A 23,879-nucleotide genomic window follows, 5' to 3' on the forward strand; every position below is an offset into this window, starting at 1 on the left:
CCTAAGGGTCACAGTAAGGTGCAAATCGAGGAGGTACGTCTTCGGCCCATCCTCATGGCTACCAAGAAGAAGAGCCTGGTCACAGAGGGTATGGTGCAAGTGAAGCATGCTGGGAGATGGAGGCAGGTCTGTGACTTGGGTTGGAGTCTCAACAGCAGCAGAGTTGTGTGCGGGATGCTTGGCTTTCCAGAGGCTGTCCAGCATAATGTCAAAACGTACAAGTGAGTATGAATCTTTTCCTGCAAGCTCCACTGAGAACAACACAATTGACCTTCATGAACTCAAGTTATGAGATTGGCTGTTCACTGTAGTTCAGAAGGGCAACATACTATGCCATTCATCCCATTGTTAAATGAATAAAAACACATCCTCAAAAATAAAAAAAGAACAACAGTGGCACCCCGTTTAAAGCTGCATTGAATAAAGGCCTTTTGTCGAGCTTATCTTCCTCCCCCAGCCACTTCTTCCCCATGTTCCCCTTTTCTCCCCCTCCCCTCCCGTCCTCTCCTCAGCCTCAGGATGATGATAAAGGGATCTCTGTCCCCTCTCTCCTGCCCTTTCTTTACACCTCTCTCTAGGTAAATCACCTCTGCTCACCTCATTGCCTCTCTCTCACTCTCTCCCTTCGTCTCTTTCCGATGCTATCTTCAGCATGCAGCTCCCAGACAAACAGCCCCACTTTTACTTTTAGATTCCTGTGCCGAGGTGTAATATCACCGCTGATTGTGCTGTAACTGTCCCATTGATACCATGGTGTGCAACTGAGGCAGCTATTGGAGAGCGGGATGAGTGTCTTTGTGAAGCGACTCGTCTTATTGGCAGGACAGCCTCTGCAGGCTTGAGTCAGCCATGCATCTCTTCACTTTTACATCTTCCTCCAACAGTGTGTGTGACATGCTGCCAGTGTTAGTGTGTGTGTGTGTGTGTGTGTGTGTGTGTGTGTGTGTGTGTGTGTGTGTGTGTGTGTGTGTGTGTTTGTGTGTGTAACAGGGCTTGTCATTTGAAATTTGCTGATACAGTAGCAAACTGTATCAGTAGCAAAACAATACTCCTTTCAAGACTTTACTTCAGGGAACATAGAAACAGTTTTTATTTAATAATAAAAATAATGTTTTTATTTATAAGCTAAACCTCTTAAGGTCATCTGTTTGATTTAGTCTGAACATGAGGCAGCTATTAAAGACTATTTCTAACTAAAACACAAACACAAAAAACACACAAACAAACAAAAAAGCAGCAAGAAGTATTTGATTATGAATAACTTAACAAGAATAAGAATCTGACCAAGTATTCAATCCCAGTTTTGTGTACTTTTGGTAATTTTTTTGTTTAAACATTGTTAAGGTTCAATACCCAACCCTAGCGTGTACACATGCATACTCTTGCGCATACACCGCATTGTATTTAATATATTGTGTTTAAGTTTCTCCTTTTGCCCTTTTGACACAAATCTGCACTTCCTCTCCTGCTGAAAACTGTGACAGTGGTTTTTGGAAGGGTGCTACTCTTAAACCGCGGGAGGACCACACATAAGCAGAGGATTACTCCTGTGCTATTATAAGAATGAATAATGTCTGACCATTCGCTGTCCTCAGTGAATGGGGGACCCAGTTGGATCTGGTTCCTGGAGAGCTGTTGGCTCTAGATGATTCACAGTTAAGCTATTCCTTTTCTCTCTTGGCCAGGGTTAGTGTGACTCAACTGGCGACAGACCGCAACATCTGCTCTGTATTGTAGGTGCTGGATTCCTCTTGCTGCTGAAACCTTGTTCCTGTTGAGGGGGTAACTTATTTGTTTTATAGACTTTATTCACTTTACAAACTGAATTTGTATCTCCGCTGTAAAGCTATCTCCGCTGAACTCTTTTATTGGGAACACAGTGACGCTATAACTTGATTCTGTTGTTGGAGGAGGGCATCATCAGGCATCATATCTACAGCAATAAAAGGTCCTCAGAGTGAGCTGTCGCTGAACAACCTAGCCTGACTCTGTACACCATCTGTATGGGATCATTTATTAGAGCACAGCTTCCCCGCATTGCAGGTGTGATGACTCTCTTCGATTTTCTATCGCAGTACAGATTCACCACTTAATGCCAAGAATGGGAGACGGGAGCACAAGTAATAGTTGAGTGAGGAGTCAGATGGGTAGATTTGGCTGCAACATAAGAGATTTAACTGCTCACCAAGAAGAGAGATATGACAGAGAAGGACAGTGCTGCTGTAGCTTGAAGGGCTTGGACTGAAGCCTGCAGGGAAGCAGCTCACCGACTGTCTCAGGGTGTTGTTTTGAAATCCTCCTCTAAAGAAAAGGATCTTAAATAATAGCACTCCTCAAGCTCTTTTTGTCTCTGCCCTAAGCCACAACAATGTGGATGATACTGTTTATGCAGCATATCTTCTACATGTACAGTGAAAAGTGTGGGAAAGCATTATGTTGATTTTCTATATTTTAAACTATAAGGCTCTGGCATGAAGCGGTTGTGACTTGATACATCTTGGTTTGCCCATCATGGGTATGACCTGGTGTTTTGCTGTAGCCTCAGGCGCTATATTGGTCTGAACCACGATGATGTATTTGTGTCCAAATCAGTACCTGTTTTCTAGCACCACAAATGCATATTTGTTCTTGACTTCAGACTGGTTCAAGGTGTACACATGTCTCAAAATATTAAATGCCAGTGTTATACTCAAGTTATTTTACAGTATTTGGTTTCTAATGTCAGGATGAATCCTTGTCTGTGTTATCGTATTGGGATGTTCAGATCTGACAGGCAGTAACAACCAAAAGAATACTTAGAGCACAGGGAATGCTGTTTCAGCCTGGATTCATGGGTAATTGTAAGGACTGCACTCTGACTGAAATTACCGCTGTAATTATAATTACAAAATGTGAGCAGAGTCACCAAGAAACTATATGGTGTTCAGTTTTTATGTAACACCTTCCACTGAAACGGGTGCCAGAAAAGCTTAGTATTGTATTGCAAATTTAGACCAAATTTAGCCAGTGACACTCCACCCTGTTTCTCCACCTTGCTCCAAGTCTCTCAGTCCATTCTTAGAAATCCTGGACCCTGCATGTCTCTCGGCCGCCTGTGTCTCTTGGATGAGACTCTGGAGATGCTGTAATTACAGGTTGGTCAGCACTGAGGCTCTCTGGGGTTTCTGCTGAGAGTGAAAAAACACCCCCAATTATAGCCGTGTGTGTGACAGAGAGTAAGACAGAGTTGGCAAAGGTGGAGGAAGAGAGTAACGAGAGAAAAAGGAGATGGAGGCAGAGAACAAGAGCAGCAGTCAGATGAGCCAGATTTTCGCTTGCTCGTGTGAAATATGTCCAATTACAGCTGCAGTTTGCAGTGAGGGCCGCTGTGTCAGCAGCTGTCTGTCTTCCTCTGTCACCGTAGTGATTTGGGGACTTAACCCGGCATTTTCTGTTTAATTATGTTTTAGCTGAAATTTTTTTAACGATGAGGGTATGATTTTCAGGCCTTTGGGTGACATTTTGTGTGACCGACTTTGGTTTTCCTATCTGATCTTCCTAAATGACCTTCTCTCTAATTTATTTTCCCATCTTTTAATTTCTGTATTCATGCCATGGGCTCTTTTTGTGGTTTGGAACAGACTGTGGAAGCCGGCTTTCAAAACCAAGTTGAAGCAGAGTGATTTAATCAGCTCATTCTGGTCTGCAAGATCCTTTTCAGATTGGCTTCACTTATGCTCTATAAGGAAATAAAATTCCCTCTCTTGTCCTTCTTTTTCATTTTTCTGTAGCTGAGTATTTGGTCCACTATGGAGATAACTTCTTGATGTGACTGCAGAACATATTTTCAAGCATCTTAATGCTAACTGCTGAGCCGAATAAGCCTGTTGTAAACCAAGGTTTAGTAGTAATATACTTTAGCATATTTAGTACACCTGATATAGGGCATAAAAGGCTCATTGTTTTCAATTTTACACTTTTTTTTTTTAAAGAAGCAGATTAAACCAAAACATTATACTTTTTACCCTGATTTTATGTCTCCAAGCTCCCAAAACTTGTGTTTTGTGCTGTTCACCGCAGTTTAGAGTAAACAAGGTCTACTTTTGGCAAAAACAGCTCAGACTGTTCCTCTGGTAGTACAAATGGGAAAAAATGCAAATAAGCTGTTGATGTGAAGTTAGTTCTTTTTATAATCTTTGCTCCCTGATTTTGGTATCATTGCTTTTTGAGACATATCCTCACCAATCTCTGATTAAAACATACCAGTGATTTTATTTTTTAACACATCAGAACACAGTAAGACTTAAAGCCAGTGAGCAGTGTGAGGGTGATGAAACCCAAACAGTGTTGTAATACTTGTCTTTTTAAGAGGCGGGTGGGATTCCCTATCATTAGCCTCTGTTCTCTTGGCTCCACAACAAGTGCTGGTTAAGCAGGCAATGTTTGGTTAAGCAGGCTGATGAATGCTATGGAGGTAGAAAACTAATACTGTGGCTGTTTGTTAACTGCATGAGCACACAGCTGTGGACCAATGTTCCCATACTGCTTGTGATATTTATTACAAATACATGCAGTCATATAGACTCAATTATATTCTTCATAACCAAGAGAAACACTGAACTGTTAATTATATTTTTTTCTATATTAACAAAGTGCTTTGTATGCATTTTGCTATCTTGATAAGAAATGAAACATCAACAAACAGTGCTTTGATTTAGTTAAATGAAAGACCTGAAGGTATCATTTATAGCTTGTTAGTGCCTGTTTGTTTCTGAAGAGGGAAAATGGTTAGCTTATCGGTCTGTGGTGAGGTCACAAACAAGTCATATTTGCCTCATGGGAAAATGTGTTTGTACGTGTGTGGATGCTCCTCAGTGTCTGTCCTCGATGATATGTTACTGCAGAGCCATGTGGTAGACGCATTGAAGATATTTTACAAGTGTAGTTCAAGACACAGTAAAGAACAAGTGTTAAATTCTATACAATGTGTCTCGTGACATCACATATGGCTTTATTTAGCGCCATGCACGTGATTTATAATGTATGCCTTTATGGGATTTTTCTGCCTCATCAAGTGAAATGTTTGATATAGTCTTTAGTGGTAGTAAGCAAGACGATTTAAGCAATTGAGATTTCTTTTACAGATGTTCATAAATTACATTGAGCTTTTCAGTGCTGCATTTGTACTTCAAATGGGCCTCAGCGACTAGCTAAAGTCCATTTAAAAAGTTTCATTTAAAAATAGCATCTGCAGTTTGCGAAACACCTCTATTTGCTAAATAATTGCTGAAATGAAAGTGTGCTCGTTTTCTAAAACTAATTAGTAAGTATATTTCCTTACCAAATACTAATATGTTTGATGAGGGATTGTTTATATTTTTAACTACAGAGCGAGGAGGTTTCTTCTGGCCCATTGGTGCTTACAACATCAGGAAACAAGTTATTTTGTCATTTTGGAGAGTGTACAGTCAGCAGCCCATGACCTCACGCAATCATCTATATAACACTGCGTCAATGACAATGCGTCTCTTGATTTCAACATCCTCAGTTTATTTTTAAGACTTAGCTTTTCGGGAAAGTCTGCAGTTTCATGTCAGAAATACAAACATTTACTTTCCTGTGCTTTCAAACAAATATACTCAGAAATGTTTGTTTCTTTAAAGGGCAATACCACTGAAATCAGCATTGGAGTATGTTTTAGTCAAGTTTTCTCACCTTGTCAGTAGGAAAAACAACAAAGAACCATTTAATCCTCCGACACTTGTGATGCCATGCTGATGCACAGCTCCAAAGAGGAAATTAAACTTGGAAAGATTTGGTGATATTGGCCAATAAAACATCAGTCAGGCTATATCAAGTGTATCATATGTATCTCGTGTGTTTTGGTGTAATTGATGTGAATTCTTACAATGGTGTGTGTATTTTGCGATGGTTTAAGGACACCCTGGCATGGTCCGTGTGGCATGTCTGCTTGGCTGTTTGTCTGCCAAGAGAACAGAAGGCTTTCCTCTCCACTGCTCTCCCGTGTCAGCCAGCCGACTTGGTGCATAAATCTCTATTCTGGTATTTCTCGGACGTGCCAGAGTTTTTGTTTGCATATCGTGCTTGGTCAAACCCTGTTTTCCCAGAAATGTTGTACATCACTGATGTTGAATGTCATGATTTTTTTTTTAGTTTGTGGCTTTGGAGGTTAACGACAGAGTTCAAAATATCTAGTGTTTATCTTGTTATAGTTCTTACATCCTGTAGTTATGTACAAATCTCTGTTATGTTACAACAAGCAATGCAAAAGTCGTGTAGTAAAAGGGCACATGTTAGATTAAAAGCAAAAACTAATTTGAGTTGTACCGTTGCCTTATAGCTCAGGGACATATGACACACCGGTCACTTTCTCTAAACATAAACGCAGCAAATAGCAAACAGCCCACATTCCTGATGGAAATACAGCCTACTGAACTTATAAAACAAGAAAGAGAGACAGAAAATGAACTTACTGAAAGGGAACAGGCACAGTGAATTCTCTTGAATTTTGCCAGTCATTGCCATCAATACACCTAATTTTAACACTCACCACAAAGCCACATGCACAGCTCATTGTGGTTTTATACGCAGAAATTATATTTAGACCAGTATGATTCATTTTTTTGATAAAGTCAGCGTCTGAGCAGCAACTATTTTAGATAATTACCAAGCACTCAAGTAAAAAGCAAGTCTATGTATATGTGTGTGTGTGTGTACAGCGATTCACTGTGGCAGAAAATTCTCCTGTTTGGCCAGGTTACATATAAAACAAACAGCAGATGCTACAGTATATCTTACAGTCACTCCCTCTTTGCATCAGAGTTTGGTTGCTCAAGTCACCTCACAGGGTGATTTGTGTGTGTCCCAGAAACCTCAGTAAATACACAGACCTGATAGAACTAACATCCATCTATTCTTTGTTGTTTTATAGGAAAATATGGGATGCCAAAGTTGCAGATCCTTCAACAAGGTAGTCATGTTTATTTACATTATTTGACCTTCTGAACTTGAACTTTATTTAAGAATGTTTGACCAAAAATGGACTTCCTGCTCTTTTCTAGACTGAGCATTATGGCGAAGAAGAAGGGATTCTGGGTAGAGAAAGTACACTGTCTGGGCAGCGAGAACAGCCTGTCAGAGTGCCATGCTCAGCTGTCAATCCCCCGTAGCCCCACCCCCTGTAAGAATGGGAGGCATGCAGTGGTCAAGTGTGTGCCGGGACCTCAGTTCGCTCGCATGTCCTCAGGAAGACCCCAGGCCCCTTATCCAGTTGTGGTAAGATATAACAAAATTAGGCCTACAGTAGCCCAATCAAACAGTGTTTGCATGTACTGTTCTTACAGATAAGCTCAACTATACTGTCTTTTGCTGCTTTGTTCAGCCTGTTCGTCTGAAGGCCGGCCCCAGGCTGGGTGAAGGTCGTGTGGAGGTGCTCCGAGATGGAAAGTGGGGGACCATTGTGGACCACATGTGGGAAAGAACTGCAGCCAGTGTGGTGTGCAGAGAACTGGGCTTCGGTACTGCCAAGGATGCCCTGCATGGAGCCTTTATGGGTCAAGGTGAGAGAGATCACTGCTGGTGCTCAGGACAAAGGCTTCTGCACAACTTAAGCTTGAGTTTCTGGAAATCTTCCCACTTAATCTAGTTGTTTGGAATCTGCAATGTGGATGTTTGAATGTGTTTATCGTGCGTCATGGTCTTCCGGAGACGAAAGGGAGACTTTTCCAGTCTTTTGCTTATCTTAGACACCGCACCCCGTCTGCTCTGACGGATCAGATAATGTATGGGCATGTGTGTTTGTCTGTCTGTCTCTGTATGTTACCTTGTGAAACTGCAAATGTGATGATTGCAGTATCTCCAGCTGTGATTACGTGAGTCCTTCGCCAAGGCTACCAGCTGCCCAAACACCATGCACATGTGCATACACACACTTACACAAAAAAAATGTAATACTATAAGCCACAGTGGTTTACATTGGCTTTTGGTAACTAAAGTAACAGACATAATCTTGCTAGCTTCAAGCAAGCTTTTTATTCACTCACTGAGTGCTGTGGTCTTTTTCCTTCGATTTCAAATTTCCAGCTATGGTGACGCACAGATTCAGTCTGTATCCAGCTGCGCCAGTGGTGTCCCCACCCTAACAAGATGTGAGAACAGCCTACCCAGGCCTCAGGATAGGGTGTACTCTCTAATCATGTTGATCAAGATGAAATGTGGGATGACAATCTGCTGGTTTAGCTGTTCACTTGATCATACAGAGGATATTTTTGTAAGTGTTGGAATAGTCCCTTTTACCTTTCAACTTCTTAAAGTGGGTTTTCTGTAGATGATGTCATTTATGCTATCTTCCTTTTTGATGAGTCTAACAGAACTAAAGCTGGCTCTTCTAAGGAGATTTTACAAACATATAACCGTATCGTCTGGTTTCAGTCAGTACCTTTACTCGTCGGTTCAGGGTTCGGGTTCATGGTTCATGGTTCCAGTAGTCTGAAGCAGAGGTGTTTAATTGCCAGGGAGGAGCCAAAAAGCCAAAAAGCGTTCAATTTTCTACCTTAAAATAGATTCTCCTGCCCACAAAGCTGCATTTGTGTAAGTGCACGCGTGCACATGCCAGCATGTATATTTTGCATGTGTGTGTGTAATAAAATCAGTCTCAAAATTATAACATTAAGATGTGGCTCTGCAGCTGTAGTTTGGTTTGACAAATGGCAGGTTTACCCTCTAATTTCACCTCATATTACTCCTGTCTCGCTCCTGGAAATGCAGGTTTCCTATACTGTGTTTCCTGAGTTGGTGATTCACACATTTACTATGCACGCACATACATACGTTCTCTCTCATTCTTGCTCTCAGTCCAAGACTGGCACCCACACGCCTACATGCAGACACACAGTACTCTCACTTTCTGTCTGTTTCTGTCTTACATATACATTGCCATTGCAGGAGGATTGGACATCAAAGGCGTCTCACAGCCTCTTTTCTATAACATGCAGCCTGTTAGACATTTTACTGTGACATATAATTTTCCATGTGCTTGAAGGCCACATAAACATAGGTCCATGTATCATTGAAAAAGGCCGAAATTATACTCTTTAATAGAACAAACTCTCACTGAGAAAGAAGTCCTGAAAAAGTAAATTGTTTTAAATGTAGTTTTGTACATATTTTATTTGCACACACAGTTAATTTCTATTTTAAATCATCATATATTAAAAAGCATCAATATTTTGAGATAGCCAGCAATACAGTCTTCACATCACACTGCATAACACTCAGGTTCACTTGCTTTCTGTCAGCACTTGAGAAAAGAAAATCTCCATGATTTCTATCAAATCTTTCAGCCAGAAGTCTGTAGCAACAAGACCCCACAGAAGAGCATTGAATTATTTATGATGATCAAATGTGATAAGGTGATAAAGGTCGTGGTTCACTGGCTGGTGGACCAGAGAGGGTGGCAGAGATTCTGGCTTTGAATGTGGCCTCACCCATCAGATTTGATGGGTGAGGCCACATTCAAAGCATGAAACACTTGCTTGCACATATGCACTTACCTGCAACTGCAGTATACTGGCACACACACACACACACACTCATAAACAGTATAAGTATCAGTTTACAACGTGTGCATCAGCTTTGAAATCATGTTGACAAAGACACACGATTTTGATTCTGGCTTCTAACATCTGAACGCCCACAGGCAGAGCTATTTACAAACTGACGTGATTTTAGCACTTGGCGAAGAAACAGATTTGTCCGATGACAGAAAGTTGCTTACAAATCTTAGAAAGAGACGTAGCATGGAAAGAAAAACACTATGGACACAACATTAATGTGCCTAAAATGGAGTTTAATTTCAGAGAGTAAAAGAACAGGGTTTCCCTCGTAACCACTAACCAACTATTTACGCTATTCTCAACAAGAATGTGACCGATTTTACCCTGTTTCCATCCCTTAAAGTCAATTTTCTAATCTGTCCAAATGATCAGTGTCATCTGCCAGTTCAAATTATGCGGTAATGAAGCTCGACCTATTTCTTGTAAATACTACTTTTAAGATACCACATTTATATTATGCCTCATTATTGCTCTCATAGCTGTATCTGCTGTTATATTGAAGTTCATGGTTTGATCATTTGGGAGATTGATGTCAGGGAGAAGAAAGTGAAGAAAATATTCTAAGCTCTGTTCAAACTCCATCTGCCAACCATCTAACTCCCATCATCGTTGCATTTATCATCACCATCAGCGAGTTAAATTACAGGGACAATGTTTCTATTTCCTTTCTTGACCAACATTGTTATTTTACCGTGTAATTTTACCCGTGAAGTACAGTTTGCTATACATACTGTACATAAGGGAGTAAAACACCCAAAAAGCTTGTGTGTTTGTGTGCATGTAAAGTCTGTGTGGCCGGTTCCTTGGAATTTATTTTGGGTTTTCGTGGATTTCCCAAACTAAAGTTTAAATACAACATGTCAGTGTTCATTTTGAAGATCCCTTGAGGGGGCCCTGTGTTTGTCTTGATAACTTAAACAGTGGGAGTTTGGATCTAGCTTGTGGCCTTCACCATACAGATAGAGGCGGAAGTGGTTTAGATGTGTCTTTTCCTAAGTATGAACCCACGCATGGTGACCAGTATGGAACCAGGCCTTCAATCTACCAAAACCAACACAGAGACAGACTGAATTAGGCTGCAATCCGGTCTCTGCCATTTCAACCATCTTCCTTTTCACTCCTTTTCCTCGGTTTTTCTCTCTTTCCCCCTGGTTATGTGGTTATGGTTGTATTTATTTCAATGCTGCCACACTCCCAAGTTTACAGTTTATGTCTTTTGTTTTAAGAAACAGAAACCATAGTTTGCCCTGTGTTTTCATTTACTTCCATCATTGTGACATCAGCTGTTTACTTTCACAAAATCTCTAGTGTTCTTTCCACCATTTCCTATGTTGTTCAGAGATTATCTTGTTTTAAACGACAAACGAATACAAGTGAAAGTCTTATTTAGTCTTGTTTTGTTGACACAGATTTGGCCTCGTTTGATCACCCAGGGTGGTGGACTCTGCACAATGTTGTTGTTGTTTGGCCCAAAGCAACAGAATGTTGGTAATGAGGTGTGACAGATCCCCAGAGTAGATGGTGGTGGTACTGTGGCTTGGCTGGCAGGAGCATTTTGTCATGAGAGATAGGAACTTCTTAATGTTGGTTTGACGCTGAGGTAGAGAAAGCGTATTTATGTGAAAGAAATACAGATGTTTTCACCTGTGTGTGTGCATGTCCTTTGCGTGATAAAGTCTGCTAATGCCATTGTGTCCACGTTGGGTGGCCCCAAACAAGGCACATGAAATATTGTCCTTCAGTTATGTCAATGGTGTTGTGGTATTTTCCTGCTTTATTTTTGTCAGTACAGTCTTTAAATCTCCCACATCTCCTTCTCCCTCTCCAGGTACAGGACCTATCCATATGAACAGTGTCCAGTGTATGGGGACAGAGCGCTCCATCCTAGACTGCTATTTCCAGGAAGTCCAACCGTGGACATTCAAACATAGCCAGGATGCCTCAGTACGCTGTAACGTCCCTAAGACTGGCATAGAGAACACGGTATAAAAACTACACCATCACACCATGTACATGTATGAGCTTCAACTGATAAAGCATTACTTATTTAATCCCTTTAATCTGATGGATTTCCAGGTGCGGCTGACTGGTGGTAGAGTTCCATCGGAAGGCCGTGTCGAGGTGTTGATGGAGGTTGGGGGCCGTAAGCGTTGGGGCTCTGTCTGCAGTGAGAACTGGAGCATCGATGAAGCCATGGTGGTGTGCAGACAGCTGGGTCTGGGCTTCGCTGCCAGTGCACATCAGGTACTGTAAGAATCCACCTGACAACAGTCTATAACTGACAAGGTGGCAGCAAGCATTTTGTCATTTTGACTTGTTGTGGCACCACCCCTGCAGCAAATCAGGGTGATTTAGTAAATGCCAGAGTACACCTCCACAACTTTCCTCAAAGTTGGATCATCACTGTTAAAGATCTTGGACATGATGCCCTGAATGAACAAACAATATAGCACTCCCACCTCTAGACCAATCAGTGTGGTCAGAGGCATCATTCCTCCAAGATTTGTCAAAATCCTATCAGCAGTGTCTGACTTATTGATGAAAGTACAAACAAACAGATGATCAAACAAATGAACAGATGGAGGCCAATCCATAGTCACAGCCCCTGAAGTCAGTGTGGTGGACAATAAGCTATAATGCTTCTCATTAATAAAAAAAAAAACCCTGACAAGCTGTCTATGTCTTGTGACCCCACCCCCGCTTCTGCCTCCAACAGGAGACCTGGTACTGGTCCGGTGACCCAAATGCAGCTGATGTGATTCTCAGTGGAACTCACTGTGTCGGCACAGAGCTTTCGATTCAACAGTGTCGCCGCAACAACCATGTCCATTGCCCTCGGGGAGGTGGAACTAAAGCTGCTGGGGTCAGCTGCTCAGAAAGTAAGCCGAACCGTCTTCCTGTAGCTCTCCATCCCCTCTTCTGGTTCAAAACCTGTTTTAATCCAACATAACCTCTCACATCTGTCCTGTTTCAGCGGCACCTGACCTTGTTCTGGATGCCCAGCTGGTCCAGGAGACAGCCTACCTGGAAGACAGACCCCTCCACCTGCTGACCTGTGCACATGAAGAGAACTGTCTGTCTTCCTCCGCTGCCAGGATGAACTGGCCCTATGGCCATCGACGCCTGCTGCGCTTCTCTTCACGCATCATGAACTTGGGCAGATCCGATTTCAGACCCAAAGCATCAAAGGAGAGCTGGACATGGCACCAGTGTCACAGGTAGAGAATCCCACAAGGGTTTTTTGGCTGTGTTACTTTGCTTAGGTATGTTGCAATGGAGAGACCTGTTTAAATACTTACTATATTTGGGGTGTTGTGGTTACACATGTGGTCATTTTGTTCAGTTTGTTTGGGGAAACTGTGGTATAGAGTGTCCTGGATACAGGTGAGTTGTAGTTTTCAAAGGGCATGAAAGGCAGCCAAAAATATTCTGTCAAACACCTGATTCTCATACAATTTTTTCTTATACTTGCATTCGTGATATAACTACCTCCACACTGAGTAATTTGAGTTATATTTAATTTAATTGCATTCAATTACTATCTGGAAAGAAAACATATTGAAGTGTGATCTTTGTTCCAGTGCACGTACGGTTTTATGAGGGGTCGGCAGGTAGCATGCAACACAAGCTTAACATAAGAGCCTTTGTCTGTCACCAGGCTCACCTGGCATACTCTTAACACATTCCACTCTACCTCTCAGTACGCTCTGCTCAGTTACTTAGTTTCTTGGCAGATGACGAGAGCACTTTGAGGCCTGTCGTCACGAGAGAAGAATGACCCATTTGAAGCCCACAGTGTTGGCAGTGTGAGATGTGTCCCAGTGAGTTACGGGTGGCCCGAAACAGTGTTGTCATCTCTCCAGATCCATTAACAGCCCTGCAGCACGTGTCTGTGGAAATGACTGTTGAACCAAACCATTTACTACAGGTCGGGCATAATACAAAGGACAGGGTAGGCCACGCACAGTCAGGTCTGCCGCAGTTTGTTACAACAACACATCAGAGCTTTGGATGTGTGTTTCAAAGCCCTCCATTCACTGAGAATGAGTAAACAGCTCAACCAAGCTGGCGCTAAAACAAGTTTCTGTGAGAGGTGTTACGGTGACACCCACGCTCATGTTCAAGCAGTGAGGTCATTGAGCGACAAGCCAGTGTTCATTTAGTGTAAATGCACACACTCACGGAAACACACACACACACACACACACACACTCTCACCTGGGCTTTCCCCCTCTGTCGTCTCAGGCACTACCACAGCATCGAGGTGTTCACGCATTACGACCTGCTGACTCTGAATGGCACGAGGGTTGCAGAGGGACACAAGGCCAGTTTCTGTCTGGAGGACACTTACTGCCCTGAAGGTAATGTTCACCACCATTCATGAATCCCCGAAAAAATACTCTTTTCCATTAGTGACAGGAAATTAATATCAATATTTCAGCTACAGCTATTCAGATTTTTACTTTGTGGTTAATGTATTAGATCGCTACTGTTTTTGTTTGTTTACTCTCCATTTACTTGTTATATCATGGATGAAATAACTCATATGAAAAAGCAGCACTCATATGTAGTCTGATGCAATTCAGGAAGCTAAATTCTCTTAAAATTAAAAGGGAGTGCTGAGCATTAAATGAGTTTGATGATGTGATTGATAATGTCGTTGTGGTGTGTGTTAGGACTCCAGAAGCGGTTCTCCTGCTACAACATGGGTGACCAGGGTATCTCTGTGGGCTGCTGGGATACTTATCGCCACGACATCGACTGTCAGTGGGTTGACGTGACAGATGTACGGCCAGGAGACTACATCTTCCAGGTGAGAGGTCATTTTATTTCTCTCACACCTGCAGATTGGCTTTAGTTCAAACTATTCTTTTTTTTTCTTTAAATCAAACATCAATAACTTTGTGTTTAAAAAAATAATCGTATTCCCTTGTTTGAGTTAGAAAAACGAATACCACTCTCATTTCTGTTCGCCAAATACGAAGCTCCAGTCAGCAGTCAGAGCTTGCTAGGCTCTGTCCAAAGCTAACAAAGTCCACCCACGAGCACCTCTAAAGATCACTCATATAATGAGATGTTATAACTTATTTTTTTAAATCCATAAAAAAAACCAAAGAGTAAAAACGACATGATGTGGTTTTAGGGAGGATTATGTGTTGGACTATTTTGTGGCTAGGTGTATTGACTTCCTGGAGTCTTCACTGAGAGGTTTAAACAAATAGGATATAACATGTTTGTGCAAATTTAGTTACGTTGGGACAGAGTCAGGCTAGCTGTTCCCTGCTGTTTTCAGTGTCTATGCTAAACTAAGCTAAGCGGATGCTGGCTGTAGTTTCATATTTAGTGTACAGATACAGTGTGAAAGTGGTATTGATCTTCTCATCTAACTCTTGGCAGGGAATCTAATAAGCGTATTTTCAGGATGTCAGACTATTCTTGTGAGGCTAAAGATTTATAAGAAAGACGGTCATAGGCTCTGAAGGTGGACTTCCCCTTGTCTGGTCTCCGTCTATTTTAGTAAAACATCCTGACCTCCCTCAGTCCTCACAGTCCACCTCAACTGTCCCTCTGTCTGTCATTATTTTAACTCGGTCAATCGGTCGAGTCATTGTGGCTACTAGAGTAAAACACATCAAGGACAGTTCCCATTATCCTCCATCTTCAGTCCAGACTACTCATCCCACCATGGTATGCAGCAGTCTTCAGATCCTAGCATGCTGCCAATTACCTCCCAGCTGTGGGAGACTGGTTACAGTCTAACTCACTGTCTGATAATTACTGCTGTTACCCAGTTTGTCTGAGAGGTCACACTCAATCTTTGTAATTACACCTCTCTATTCTCTATTGAAGATGGATTTATTTAATTTACTTGTGATAGACATACCAGACACACATTTAAACGTGTGTGCAGACTGGATGTATTTTAAGCATGTTGAACCGAGTGACATTAAATGGCACATTGCTACAGCGCACAGCGTAGAGGCGGAAAGAAAGAATGAATGATGGAAGAACTACCGAAGGTTAAAAGGTCAGGGACATTTGAGATGACCAGCACTCTAGGAACTAACCACACTTAGCTAAGAGGAACAAGTGAGGCAAAAGAAAAGCGGAAAGTACGCCAAGCAGAGAGTTAGCTAGAATTGGAAAAATACAAAGAGCACTCACAGCAGCTTTTTGTCTCTCTCTGCTGTGTCCTTTCATTTAACTAGTGAAGTGCAGATGATGCCTGACCTTTCTGATCCTGAGCTTTACAGAAAGATTCCGCCAGCCTACCCTTGAACCTTCCAGTGTTAATGAAACACACCAATTACCCAATAACCATTGCCTCCCTTTAGTGAAACAGCGCCTAGTCCCCCTTCCATTAGGAACGGCTAATTTGCCACCAAGGAATTCCTCATGCCCTGTTTTTATTTTTATAGCCACTTTCTCACTGAGCAACACACTCAGTGAGACCTCAGCAAAAGCCTCACACACTCAAGTCCAACACTGTAATTTACCCTGAAAAATTAAGAGATAGTTTTCACAAAGTTTTTTTTAAAGTTTTCCCCTTTTTTCTTAGTGTAGTTTGCGTCCTTTCTCGCTGTAGCCGTTTGTAACCTGTACTTAAAATGGGTGTAGCAGTTTACAGAGCAGCTATTAGAGTAAATGGCTTCTCATATTATCACCAGACCAGATTAGGAGAATGGTTGTATCAGCAGTTATAGAGCTGCTCTGCAAATAACAGACTATTAGCACAGTGTATAGCAGCACTCAGAATAAGTCTGATTTCAGACGCATAAACATGCTTATGCATAACTACTCTGTTGCAACACACTTCAATTTCAGGCTAGTTTAGTTCTTATTATTGCATACCAATGTTTGGTGTGAGGAAAAGAGCAGATTTCTCCTAAAATGTGGTACAACCACATTCCATGAGCCTCAGCTATAAAGTTGCGTAACCTCTTATGCAGCCAGTTATCATGTTTTGTGTGGGCAGCAGTGTCTTTGTTACATGTTTTCATACACACATAAAATATTTTACGATGGGCTTTCCTTAAGTATCTACCAGTATGTTTCGTGCAGTGCAAAATACAATTCCATATGCTCAGCTGCAGACTAGCAAGTGAACATCATTCCAACGTTGTGTTCATGAGAAAGTACTGTACTGTATAGCATATTTATATTTCCAACAGAAATACTGTATGGAAAAGTCATGCAACTTTTTATAGATAAATTAGGGATTGACTATAAAAACAATACCAGCCACCAGTGCAGTCAGTTTAATAACAGGCCCTCTAACAATTTTACATCCAACTGCTCTTTATTTCAAAATGCTTTCTCAGTGTGTAAAGAGAGGAGTCATTCCCTGTTTGTCCATGTTCCTGTCCAGCTGGAGATATACAATTAGATAAAAGTGAGAACAACAAAGTTGTAAATTCTCCCTGTATTCTAATTAACGTTTGTTGCGATGATGATATAAACAGCTGCAAGTAATAAGGTCGGACACATCTGCTGTTAATGATATCAAATCAGTCCTCAGTGTCAGCAGAGATTGTGTCCTTTTTTCAGGTGGAAGTCAACCCCTCAATGGACATGGCTGAGTCTGACTTTATGAACAACGTCATGAGATGTCGGTGCAAGTACGATGGCCACAGAGCTTACATGTACGGATGTCATGCAGGTGAGAACACAAAACTTTTTCCTCTTTTTTAATTTCCCTCAATTTCACCTTAACTCTGTCACTGACAACCACATTGTTTTCCCTTAAAGGAGATGCATACAGTGCAGAGATTGAAGACCTGTTTGAGCACCAGAGGCAAATCACCAACAACTTTGTGTAGCCCGTCCCTGGGCCCAGTACGAAGGCCTTCCAGTGGGGCCCAGACACTTCTCAGGGTGGACTGAGGTTGACGGCCCCAGGCTCTTGGGACCTTAAGACCCACAATATCAGAGGACACGCAAAATGGCGCCTGTCCATCTCCTTGGCAGATGTGGATAAAATATTCATGAGCACATCACATCACATCACATCACAGACGCGACCATCGCACAGACTCCATTCTCAACTCAAACAGCCAATGACAACAAGAGTGGAGCAGGTGCCTGTCAGCTCAACATGTTTTTTTTACTCTAGATAAGTAAGAGTATATTGGATATTGGTTCAAACTATAATGTTTTTTTGTGAATGAGGACTACTAGTAACTTAAGTTAGTTATTCAAAACATATACGCATGAAAGACCTTAAAGTTGCTATAACTAATCTGTCGCAAAGACAATGGGGAAGCCGGTGCTGTTGGGAAATCGTATTCCCAAGATAAAAGATATAAAAAAACTGAAAAAAATAAAATAAAATAATGAGTATAAAAATATGAGTTTACTTAATTTCTGTTGCAAAAAACAGCAACTAATCTAATGCACAAGCAGAAAAAACTAGTATAATTTTTAGGCATTATTTTATCCAGACTCTATACTTATTGGATCATCTGTTAAGGTTGTACTCTTACATTACTTCAATATCGGTGCACCTTGTGAATACTGTATGTTATTATATAAACCTCACTAAGTTTCAGGTAAACAGTGTTGTACAATGCATTTTTGGGTATTTTTTTTAACAGTTAATCAGGTATTTTTATTGCTTTGGCTTTAACAAAATCATTGTTTTATGAAAGTGTAGTCATCCTACAAAGCAAAGATTTGCTTCTCATCTAGATTAGGTAAGAAAAGTTCAAATGGAACAAAGCACTTTATCTATTTAACATCAGTATTCTAGTTTTGCCCCGTACTTCTTTTTTTTTCCCAATTAGCCACCGAATTCACATTTTAGGATGTTTATCCAAAAAATGATACATTATTGTTTTGACATGTCAGACAGTGAAATATAAGGTTTGTGTTAAGTTTTCATATGCAATGTACTATTTATTTATTCACACATACACAGCATACTCAGTGTCAGCTAGAGTTTAACTTTCATTAAAAAGACTGATTTTTTTTTCTTTTTCTGACATAAATTAAATTTGGAGAAAAAATAATTTCATAGTTACAGAACATATAATTAGAAAACGTCCCCATGATGCAGATGAATAATTGTTGATTTATTTTATTTTAGTTATTAAAACAACTGTAAGTGTACAGTCGTTTCTCTTTCAGCCTCCCTGATGGGAGAGAAAACCAGCCTGACAAAACCACAGTATTGTGGTAGGCAGGCAGGCTGGGTTTTGAGAGCATATAAAAAGCCTTTTAATTATGTCTGTTTGGGTTAGACTTAAGGTTACGGTTAAGGTTAGGACTATAGCATGTGCTTTATAAAAAAAACACCATGGTATTGTTGCTTATGGAAGCACGGAAAGAGAAAGAATCTGCACTTTCATCTTTACGCAAACTGAAAGACAGATTCTGAGTTTCTAAGAGGTTAAGTTGAGGGTGACAGTGAATGAAAGAAAGACTTAGAAAGTGACAAAGAATGGGATTAAGTTTGGAGAAAGACTTATGCAGATATACACTTTTTACTACCAGAGCTGCATTTTTGTAGACCACAGGCAGGCATTTTCAGCTCCCCAAAGAGAACAACATGTTTGTCTGGGAGAAAAAATAAACTCCTCAATCCATGTACCAACACAGTAAACAGGGGCCTTATTTGTGCTAAACCCTTGGCCTGCTAAAACATACTGTGTTTTTCTACATCTCTGCTGAATAACTTTTAAGCTCCCCATCAAACAATGATGCAACTGCATTTCTTTACAACATGGAACTTGTGTTAATCATGTTGTTTTAGTCTATTCATGTGTTTGATGCGGTTGAAGATGGTTTTCTGATGGACAGTTTCAAAGACATGTCATAGAAAGACGCGCCACTCATAAAGACAACTGTAGACGTTAATTCCTTTCACAGATTGTCGTCCTCCTCACTGGACCCTCTTAACTTTGACTCCATGAATAAGGTTTAGAAAGAATTGTAGCTTTTTTAAGCATTAAAACCTGCATTTCAAATTCAGCCCCATCACTAAAAATGATAAAAAAAATGTTGAAAGTCTAACTGGAGTGTTTGCTGATATGCTTTTCTGTTGTTTTGTGCTTGTGTACAGTTGCTATTGACATATTATTATGGTCTGTTCTATGTGTTATTTAAAATTGTATGCCATTCCATATCTTAAGTTGGTTCATATTCACTACACTCATCACATTACTGTATGTGCACCCATGCTGTAGTATTGGGATATTGTTTTCCATGGCCAGTCCTGCTTATATTTTGTCTTTAAAGCTGAGAGTGTGAGTGCTTATCTACAATCATATTCATAGAAAGCTGTGCTCTCAGGGACTTTGACCTCATCTACAGAGTAAAAAGAACATTTCATGTGATGTGATTTAAGTTACTTTTAGCTGTGATGCATACATGACGACGCCAGATGAACTGGGGCTGTTTGTTTGTTTTTTGACAGCACTCTTACAAAAGTAATCTGTACCCACATGTTTATTTTGCTGTTAAAAATGTAAGGTATGAAGGTGATAAGCTTAGTTGCATTTTTCCTTGAGGAATGTTGGGATGACTGTGGATAGACACTGGCTGGGTCAGACGCAAATATCAGTTAAAGAACAAATCACAATCCATTCATTCATCATTACTGTGAATCAATAAAACTTCATCACATACTAAGCTATCCTCTGCTTCCTGCCTCCTTCTTGTTGTAAATGTATGACTCTGCAGAATATTTGTTGATGATGAAGTGGCTCAAACTGTTTTCTCTATAGATGACTATAGATGCAGTATTACAGTATTATTTCCCTTTCCTTCCATTTTGCGGGAAGATCCAATCTGCCCCATCTGGTCAGTCAGTCTGGTTTCTGGGTTTTTAGACACTTACAGACCGGAGGAATACTGGACCTCTGTTTTACAAGGTTTCCCTTAAAATGACTAGACTACCCAAAGTCAACCCTTTCAAGCTGTTAGATTTTCTGTGACTTAATCCTTTGCAAATATGGGCTCTCATGGGAACCGAGAAGTTTCTGTAACAAAAATACACAAAAAGTGTCCAGGAATTAATGACTAAATTTAAGCATATCAAACCTAGTGGGAATGGGTGGAATAATCAGCTACGTCTGGAAAGGAAATTTACTCTTAACAAAAGTTTGATTTGATCCCGACTGACAAAATCCACCCAGAAAGAAAACAGCTGAGCTGTGAAGTGGTCGCTCGCTGAAATGAAACAGCTGCTGGGCAAACAGGAAAGGAGCAGATGAAAGCAGAGCACCTGGTTACACAGAGCGTACTCACACACATCCAGCATCCTTTCACTTTTAGCATACCATATTCCTATAAACACATATACTAAACCCATGTACAGGAGACTCCACAGGTTATCTCGACTCATATTAAAGTCTTAACGTTTATGTCAATTTTTTTTTTTGCGTGCAAAAAAAACATGCAAGGTGTAGCAAAGATAATACCACGTGCTCCTCATGCAGGTCTGCTTTTCTGGAACATGTCACTACCTTGGAAGAGTTCAAATTATCTCATCCCACAGCCAGACACTAGATACTAGTGTCTAGAACATGTTTAAGAGAATAAGGAATCGTCGGAAATGATTACATCTCCAGGAAGGCTCATTCTTGTGCAGTCTGGACATGTGTGGACATCCAGCACATCCAAAGTGAAAATCACTCTATCAAGATTAATCAGAATAGGAGAGAGAAAGCAATTTGAGGACAAGAGAGAGAGAGAGAGAGAGTGGAGGAAAACAGCATTCATAAACACTGCAGCCACGCAGTTCTCATTTTATCCTTACAGGCCCACTTCCTGTTTGCAGCACGTGTTTTTATTCGGGAGGCCCCTTGCCACCCCACCCTGACCCGATGGGGACCACAGACGGCTCTACAATGGAGACTGTGTGCACTCTCTGAATGACAGACCTGTCCATACAAGCTGCAATGAACCCCCACCCTATCACACACACACACACACACACACACACACACACACACACGCACGCACACATACAAACAAGTGGACTGCATAACAGGCTTTGCCGTCATCTCTTTTGGAAGCAGTGTTCCATGGTTTATAAGGCAGACAGACATGGGGAGGGATTTCTGTGATCAAACTTCAGATTATTGAGGAGGAATGTCTTCACTGAAAGCCACAAGTCAGCTTTGATAATACAAACTGTCTGGTTTTGTGTTGCCTTCATGATGACTCGTTTTTTTTTATCACGTGTAGGGCGATGAGCTCCTGCTGCTGCTGCATAATCTGAGAAGCTGATGAGAACGCTCGTTAGTGTTTACTTCCAATTATGAGTTATTTACCTGTTTTCGTTATTTTGAATGTGCTCAGTATGTGAGTGTGTTTCCACATGTTTATGGATCATAAGCAGACCACCTGACGTAGGGATAAATCAGACCCTAACTCATCACCTGCGGGACTGTTGGCTGATAAGAAGATGCTCTGCTGAATAATGAATGCATTTGCATAATTGTCCCATTCGGTTGAGAGAAAAACACATTATGAGACACATTCAATTTTCATGTCAGGCCCATTGGGAGAGTAAATGAACAGACAATGAGATATAATAACTTACAGAGGCAAAGAGGATGCTTGTAAATTAGCGCAATGCCTTTTCTTAGGTGCTTGTAAAATTTTATCTACCTCTGTATGTGCTTATGGTATTGTTTGCACACTGTCTATTAGTGAAAGTGTCTTTATGTGTGTGCATGTGCTTGCTCACGTACGTCACCCCCCTTCCGATCGCCACCCCCCCAACCCACCCCAATCCTCTCCTCTCTCCTGCGAGATTTACTGCAAAACAGCCCTGTGAGAGAGTACACATGCACTGCCCAGTCTCCGTACTGCACCCTGACAATTACTGCTATATATACCACTCCAAATGAGAGCCATGAACCGGCGTGATTATAGGGTGGAGCAGAGGCAAAGAGGGAGAGAGGAGGGGGGGGGACGAAAAAGTGAGGCGAGTTGAGAGAGAAGGGGAGAGAGATTGAGAGGTAGAGAGACAGAACGAAGTGCTGTAAATTGTATCGTTCACATTTTATATAAATCACAGTGTTCTGTATACAACAGGCTTCATTTTAGTCTGAATAGTTTCCTTTTCAAAATAGTAAAGTGGTGGATGATGTGATTAAAGGGATGAGACGCATACAGGAAATGAGCAGCATCCTCTGGACTTTTTTTTGTGCGAAAAAAATCTAAAAGATGACCTCTGGATGTCTGGAAGTTTCTCCTCAATAAATTACACGGCAGAGCTTTAAATGCCAGAATAGTGAATGTGGCTGAATTTACAGTAACATTTGGTAAAGAAGTGCTGCCCTCTTCTGGAAGTGAGGAAATAAATGAAATGTGAATGAGAACTTTTTAGCAATTAAAAACCAGAGCATTTCCTCACTGAAAACAGTCTGAAGTTTAAAGACATAAGCCTGTAGATCTCCTTTTTAAACAGAGTGTCCACAGTTGTGGTGAAGAAGAGGACGCTGAGATAACAGAACAAGCAGAGAGAGATTTCTGGAAGCCTGACAAAGAATACAGACAGACATGAAAAGACAGAATTATGTTTGACACAAATATCCTGGTAGGTGAAGAAGCTTCCACAGGCTGTAAACAGTCAGTCTCTATACGTCCAGCCTCACTTTCCCGTTGGCTGTCCAACACTGAGCTTGTCACTTCAGCTGAGTGACAGTCAGCTGTCAGTCAGAGGGCTGCCCTGTGTGTTCACCTCAAACCGGCCGACATCAGGCTGCCTAAAAAGAGGCAGCACGCATCCAAAAGAAAGATTTATAACACTGGAAGTAATGTCGCAGCAGAAATCCCCACGTATGATGAATTGAACTGGATGTAATAGATGCAGGTTGTTGCAAAGCTCAGGCGCTGGTGATGAGCCATTTACTGAAGAGATCAGTCTACCTTATGAGGTCATGATGCTGTGGTAAAAAGTGGTGAACTGGGAAGTGTTGAGTAGCAAAATGGCTGTTCTCTTAACCCCCCCCCCCATGAGTGGAAACCATCCCTGTGGGGGGAAAAAGCAGCAGGATCATATTAACCATGGACCAGTTTTCATCGTACAGAAACCCATGCTCCGCCTCACTCCAGCGGCTTGCATAATTGGAAGCATCTTGGCATGAAGATAGAGTCAAGGTGGCATATCAATGGGTGCGTACTCCAAGGGCATGCAGATAAGAAAAGGCTGCTTCTCTTAACAGGTTGTGTCCATGATAGGGTCACTGGCCCTCCCTAAAAAGACAGCAGGCTGGTTGTTGACTCACATACAAATAGCTATAGCTGTTCACT

General features: G+C 41.3%; 1 protein-coding gene across 1 annotated transcript in view; it reads left to right on the forward strand.

Annotated features, from left to right (window-relative positions):
• Positions 1-20,247, forward strand: part of loxl4 (lysyl oxidase-like 4) — a 23,208-nt gene extending 2,961 nt beyond the window's left edge. Inside the window, exons 4-15 of the mRNA XM_067610095.1 lie at positions 7-221; positions 6,932-6,970; positions 7,062-7,275; positions 7,382-7,559; positions 11,443-11,597; positions 11,691-11,858; positions 12,331-12,493; positions 12,589-12,832; positions 13,860-13,975; positions 14,291-14,427; positions 17,163-17,274; positions 17,364-20,247. Coding sequence (XP_067466196.1) covers positions 7-221; positions 6,932-6,970; positions 7,062-7,275; positions 7,382-7,559; positions 11,443-11,597; positions 11,691-11,858; positions 12,331-12,493; positions 12,589-12,832; positions 13,860-13,975; positions 14,291-14,427; positions 17,163-17,274; positions 17,364-17,434 — 1,812 coding nt within the window. The 3' untranslated portion in view covers positions 17,435-20,247. The remainder of the gene's footprint in view (positions 1-6; positions 222-6,931; positions 6,971-7,061; positions 7,276-7,381; positions 7,560-11,442; positions 11,598-11,690; positions 11,859-12,330; positions 12,494-12,588; positions 12,833-13,859; positions 13,976-14,290; positions 14,428-17,162; positions 17,275-17,363) is intronic.
• Positions 20,248-23,879: the final 3,632 nt, after the last annotated feature.

The sequence above is a fragment of the Thunnus thynnus genome, chromosome 14 (assembly GCF_963924715.1).
Source record: "Thunnus thynnus chromosome 14, fThuThy2.1, whole genome shotgun sequence".
Lineage (NCBI taxonomy): Eukaryota > Metazoa > Chordata > Actinopteri > Scombriformes > Scombridae > Thunnus > Thunnus thynnus.